The 5,445-nt window shown below is 51.6% G+C and overlaps 1 protein-coding gene across 1 annotated transcript in view; it reads left to right on the forward strand.

Moving 5' to 3' along the window:
• ST8SIA5 (ST8 alpha-N-acetyl-neuraminide alpha-2,8-sialyltransferase 5) overlaps positions 1-4,313 on the forward strand; it is a 78,712-nt gene extending 74,399 nt beyond the window's left edge. Inside the window, exons 6-7 of the mRNA XM_008582617.1 lie at positions 1,943-2,087; positions 4,197-4,313. Of these exons, the coding sequence (XP_008580839.1) occupies positions 1,943-2,087; positions 4,197-4,313 (262 nt within the window). The remainder of the gene's footprint in view (positions 1-1,942; positions 2,088-4,196) is intronic.
• Positions 4,314-5,445: the final 1,132 nt, after the last annotated feature.

Raw genomic sequence — 5,445 nt, forward strand, 5'->3', positions numbered from 1 at the left:
TACAAATAGACACACTGGCATTTTGGTTTGTACATCAGTCACTCATGAGTTTGGTTAGTATGAGTCAGTCTCCTTCAGTGCAGGTACTCTGCAGTGGGCTGACAAAATGAGTTTCTGGACCAGCAAAGCTATAAGGGCCAGATGCTGGTTTGTAATGCTGACCCACGGCCCCTGCCTTGCCAGACCTCTGGCCTCTCCTCTGGGAAGCCTCAGTCACATTCTGAAACCCAACTCTCCATAGCAAAGACTGCTCTCTGCAGCTAGCAGCAAGCTGGGCTCCCCAGTGAAGTCCCTGCAAGAGATAAAGTCATAAAAAATAATTCGTATAACCTTTGGCAAGATGGAGTCACAGAACTACAGAGGGTCAGAGGTAGACGAGCCAACTCTGCATTTTATATATGAGGAAACTGAGGCCCAGAGAGGGGAGAGATCTTCCCAGAGCCCGAGGGTTGGGACAGAAGAGAAACTAGCATCCAGGCCTCTTGACACTAGATTGGAAATCCCAGTTTCCATCCCAGGCCTTGCTGGGAACTTATCAGAAAGCTTCTCCTCATTCTTTGTTAGTGGCCTTCACATGGGCTTCCTGGAGAAGCTGTTCCTTTCCTCCCAGAGCATCCTGGACACCAGATGTGACTGTTCCTGAAGCCAGTGTCTGTCAGAAGAGGGTGGCCAGTATGTGCTCAGCTCACTGCTGCTGTTTTTGGAGGAAGTGGATTCTGTGGGCTCAAAGCACCTGATGTGAGGGCAGTGGTGATCTGTGCCCTATCAAGTCCAGCGCCCTCTGCAGCCAGGGTACAGGGCTTTGGGTCCCCAGGGTGGGAGGAGCAAGATGTGCCCAGGATCTGACTCTATCATGAAGCATCATTAGCCAGCCCACCTCAGAGAATGCACTGCTGGGTGGAACTCCAGCTGCAGAGAAGAGAAGAAATCAGCTTCCCCGGCCTGGCTGACTCCCGAGCCTGCCTCACCTGCCACGTTCTCCCTTGCAGGTTGCTTTTACAGCCTGTATCTGTCTGGACAGTTAGTGCAGTTGGTTAGAGTGCAGCCTTGTAACACTGAGGTCATAGTTTTGGATCCTGGTACCAGCCAGCCACCAATAAATAAGTAAATAATAAAGCCTGCATCTGAGCTTTAACCCTTCTGTAGTCATGTTTGAGTATTTCTACAATGATAACTACAGGGATTTTTTATTTTTTTTAAATAATGAACTCCTAAAAACTTCTTTTGGAAGACAGATTCCACTTTCTGCAGGAAGCCAGCCAGTATCAACCCAACATCCCAGTTTCTGACCCTCCCCATTCCTAAATCAGTTTCTAAATGATTGAAATTGCACATTTCTCTCAACTGTGTGTGTCTTGGCTTTGTGACCCCGCAGACAAGGTGAGCACGGAACCTAGGGCGGAGCTCTGCCTCCCCCGGTGTTCAGTTAGGGCTGGCTAAAGGAAGCCGACATAGCATGTTTCCAGGAAGTGGTAGCGTGCGCGCAGATCCTGAGGAAGGCTCAGGTGAGGAATGGCTAATCCCGTGAGTGGTGGCACCTACTCGCGTGATTAACATTGTGCAGGATTTGGAGAGCTGGGGTCCCTGCCACCCAGGGGCTTCCACTCAAGCGTGACAGGGGTGGCAGATGATGAGCGTGTGGCTCTCAGTCTGTGCTCCAGGTCTTCAGTGCCAAGTATGGTCGGTGGGGACGGGGGCAGCTGGGGACTTCATGGACAGAAACCTGGCCTGGACCCTGAAAGGGCAGCATCAGGAGAGGCGGAAAGGCCTGGGCATTGGGAGGAGTGTGGAAAGGGGAGGGGATGGCAGGAGCAGAGGTGGGAATGAGGTGGGAATGGGGGGCGGAGGGGAGAGGGCTCAGCTCCATGACCCCTCTATTCTTCATGAGGCTTTGCTATGTCCTGCGTCACCGGGCTCTCCCTCCTGTCTCCCTGCCCGGCAGGTCCACTCTGTCCAGGTGCTGCAATGCCCCTGCCTTTCTCTTCACCACCCAGAAGAACACTCCCCTGGGGACAAAGCTCAAGTATGAGGTGGACACCAGCGGCATCTACCACATCAACCAGGAGATCTTCCGCATGTTTCCTAAGGTGCTGCTCCGGGCAGGGGCGGTCTGGGGGGGGGAGGTGTGAGGGAGCAGGGCCATCTGTGGTCCTCTGTGGCAGTGCCCCTGCAGTTTTGTACGACTCATCCTCTGCCCTTTGCACCCAGCTGTCTTGGTCCTGGTTGACCTGTTGTCTTAGCCCCAGTAGCCCACCCTCTGTGTTTCCTTGGGGGTTCTGTCTGGGCATGATGAATGCCAACTGTCCATTATTTGAGTGACTTTTGGCAAGAAAGTGGTTATACAATTGCGGGTATTGCATTACTTGCAGAGGACATCCTGCAGATATCTGGGAGAATGATTAAGCATTTGTCCCCACCTGAGGTAGACAGAAGAGTGAAAACCCATATGCAAAGGTTGTACGTACAAGAAGCACACTACAGCACAAATTAAGGCACTGAAGTATCTAGCTCACATCAGATGACCTTGGGCAGTCATTTTCTTTCAAAACTGCAGTCTCCTTGTCTATAACCCTGGGGTTTAGACTAGGAATAGGTTTGGTTGCTTATAACAGAAGATCTAAACTGTCAGAGACTTAAACAAGATAGACATTTTTTTTCCCCTTTCACATAAAAGAAGCCTGGAGGTAGGCTGTTCAGGGCTAGCATGGTGGTGCCCTGGTAATGAGGGACCACAGAATGAGTGATCCACATACATGAACTGTTCAGATCACTGACATGGGCACCTGCACTCACCTGGGCTGACCGCTGGTGTGGATCCCCTGCACCAGGCTCTCCGAGAAGGGGCCCTAGAGAGCTCTGTGCCCAGGGCAAGACTTAGTGGGTCCAGTTTGTAGAAATGCCAAGTGGGGGCACATCTGCATGCCGAGGTTCGAGGCTAATGACACAATGCCCAGGGTTTCACTGCATTCTGTTACTGGTGCGCAGGGACACCGGGGAGGGGTGGAGGGGGAGAAGTGTCAAACGTGTCTCCTACATCACAGTGCTGAGGAGGATGGCATTGGGCCACCTTTATAAGGTGGGCCTTGCAAGGCTAGAACATGAAGCTGGGGATAGCAGGTGGACTTGCATCGCACACAGGTAACAGCAGTGGTTGAAACACTGCCTGGTATGACATACGCGTCCAAGGAGAGCCAGGGGTATGGACCGCTGAGGCCCAGCAAAATAGAGCGGGGGTCACCAGGCATTCTCCAGAAAGCAGCAGACAGTAAATGTTATAGGCCTTGCAGGTCATATTATCTCAGTCACCGCTACTCACCTCTATCATTCCAGCACAAAAACAGCTAGAGATACGAGTAAACAAATGAAGGTGGCTGTGTTCCAGTGATACTGTAGTTCTTATTAGACACTAAAACCTGAATTCTATAGAATTTCCACATGTTACAGAATGTTATTCTTTGGCTTGTTTCCAACCATTTAAAATATAAAATCCAGCCTCCTGTCCCTTTCCCAGAGATTCTGATTCCATGGTTCTGGGACGAAGCACAGAAATTTATATTTTCAGAAAGTATCGCAGGTAGTTCTTGATTTACAGAAGTTTGGGAAACACCCATGTAGAATGTAATAAGCCTTCGATGATTTTTCCAAAGATGACTATTTTTTCCCCTTTCTCTGGTAAACGTCAATCAGTGCAGTTTCCCCCTCTGCCTGTGAGACACCCTTGTTTTCCCTGTCCTGGCCCCCCGGGCTGTCCCTCCAGGGAAAATGGGCCATGAATAAGGACAGTCTCTCACAGACGATGCAGCATCTCCTTTGATATAGCCTAATTCTTGATGATCCCCGGGCAGTGGGATTGTCCATGAGCCCCCGCCTGGCCACTGGTCGCCTTGGGAGCCCGAGGTGCCAGCCAGGCCCCTCTCATGCAGGGCTGGCCAGCTGGCGTGTGCTAGGTGGAAAGCTGCCCCACAGGCTCCTGGGTATCAGAGATAGGTGGGACCTTTGGGGCCATCTAATAATAACAAGTCTCTTGACCTCTTTTCTCACCTGTAAAGTGGAAAACCACTTTTCTCCCACCTTCCCTGCAAGGTTGTCTCGTGGGCTATGAGCAAGGAGAGGTGGGCATGGCCACAGAGGTGAGAGCACCAGATGAAGGCAGGGGGTGGCAGTGGCTCTGACAGCTGTGCCTACGCCTCCCCCAGGACATGCCCTACTACCGGTCCCAGTTTAAGAAGTGCGCAGTGGTGGGCAACGGGGGCATCCTGAAGAACAGCCGCTGCGGGAGGGAGATCAACAGCGCCGACTTTGTCTTCCGGTAAAAGAGTCACCCTGCCTGCGTCTTCACCTGCCGCTTCTATGCCCACAGCCCCCTCCTCCGTGCCCTCCCCTATGGGGGGGCCCACCCCTGGTGCCCTAATGCAGCCTGCAAGCAATTAATCCCTCACCCCCCACTCCCTACACACCCTCATACTCTGGGGTCTCCCTTATTCTCTCCAGCCCATTCCCTTCTGGTAAGTTGTTGAACTTACAGGTCCTCAGTGTCCACAGCTGTAGAATGGGAGTCATATAAAGAGCAAATGGTATAGCAGATGCGAAGGTGTTGAGGACTCACAGGGCCACTTAGACCTGTCACTGAGGTCCTCTGATGGTCACTGTGGCCATCTCCCTGGTGCGTTCTACCCTTCCAGAAGCACTCGTTGGAATCAAGGCAGTCTTGTGGTGGACCACAGTATTGGCTTCAGCCTGGCTTTAACTAAGCTGGAGACTGGTCTTTGTATTTCCTCTTCCTTATGTAGAGCCCCCTCTTATCTTTTTGGGGACCCTCACTTATATCTTTCGTCTGGATAGAGAAGATGGGCTGAAAACAAGAGCTTAAAGCAGAGACTTGGATTGAATCTGCACTGGGATTTCATGGGTCGTGGATCCACAGTCACTGGGCCACTCAGAGTTGGTGGCGGGGATGGGTGGGTAGAACAGGTTTGGTGTGACTGGGAGTCCTAGAATAAAGGCAGCTCCTGCATATTTTTGGTTCGTGGCCGTGCAACCCCAGCCTTCTGCCTCTAAAAGAAGGAAGCTGTGGACACTCTGCTCTAGGCTCGGAAGCCATGTTACCTGTCGTGGGTGGCAAGTGAGAGAGACACTGTTCTCTGNAAGCCTGGCAGATGGTTATTCAGAGAAAAGGGGGACATCTCTATCTTCCTTTCTGTCATTCGGAAATTGTGATCCGCCTTTGAGGAAGGGGAAAGAGAAGGGTGTGTCCCGGTCATGAGCCCTAATATGTGCTGAGCATAGCGTGGGGTGTTTGACAGGTATTCTGCTAGGGAATGGTCTTACTCTTTTTATAGGCAGATGTTCCTGAAAGAAATGTGCAGGCCCTTGGGGGGTGGACGTGTGAGGAAGAATGTTTTAAAATGTACTTGGGATTTGTTTTAATCGGGTATGGTTAAGACA

Source organism: Galeopterus variegatus, unplaced genomic scaffold (genome assembly GCF_000696425.1).
Source record: "Galeopterus variegatus unplaced genomic scaffold, G_variegatus-3.0.2 Scaffold2681, whole genome shotgun sequence".
Classification (NCBI taxonomy): domain Eukaryota; kingdom Metazoa; phylum Chordata; class Mammalia; order Dermoptera; family Cynocephalidae; genus Galeopterus; species Galeopterus variegatus.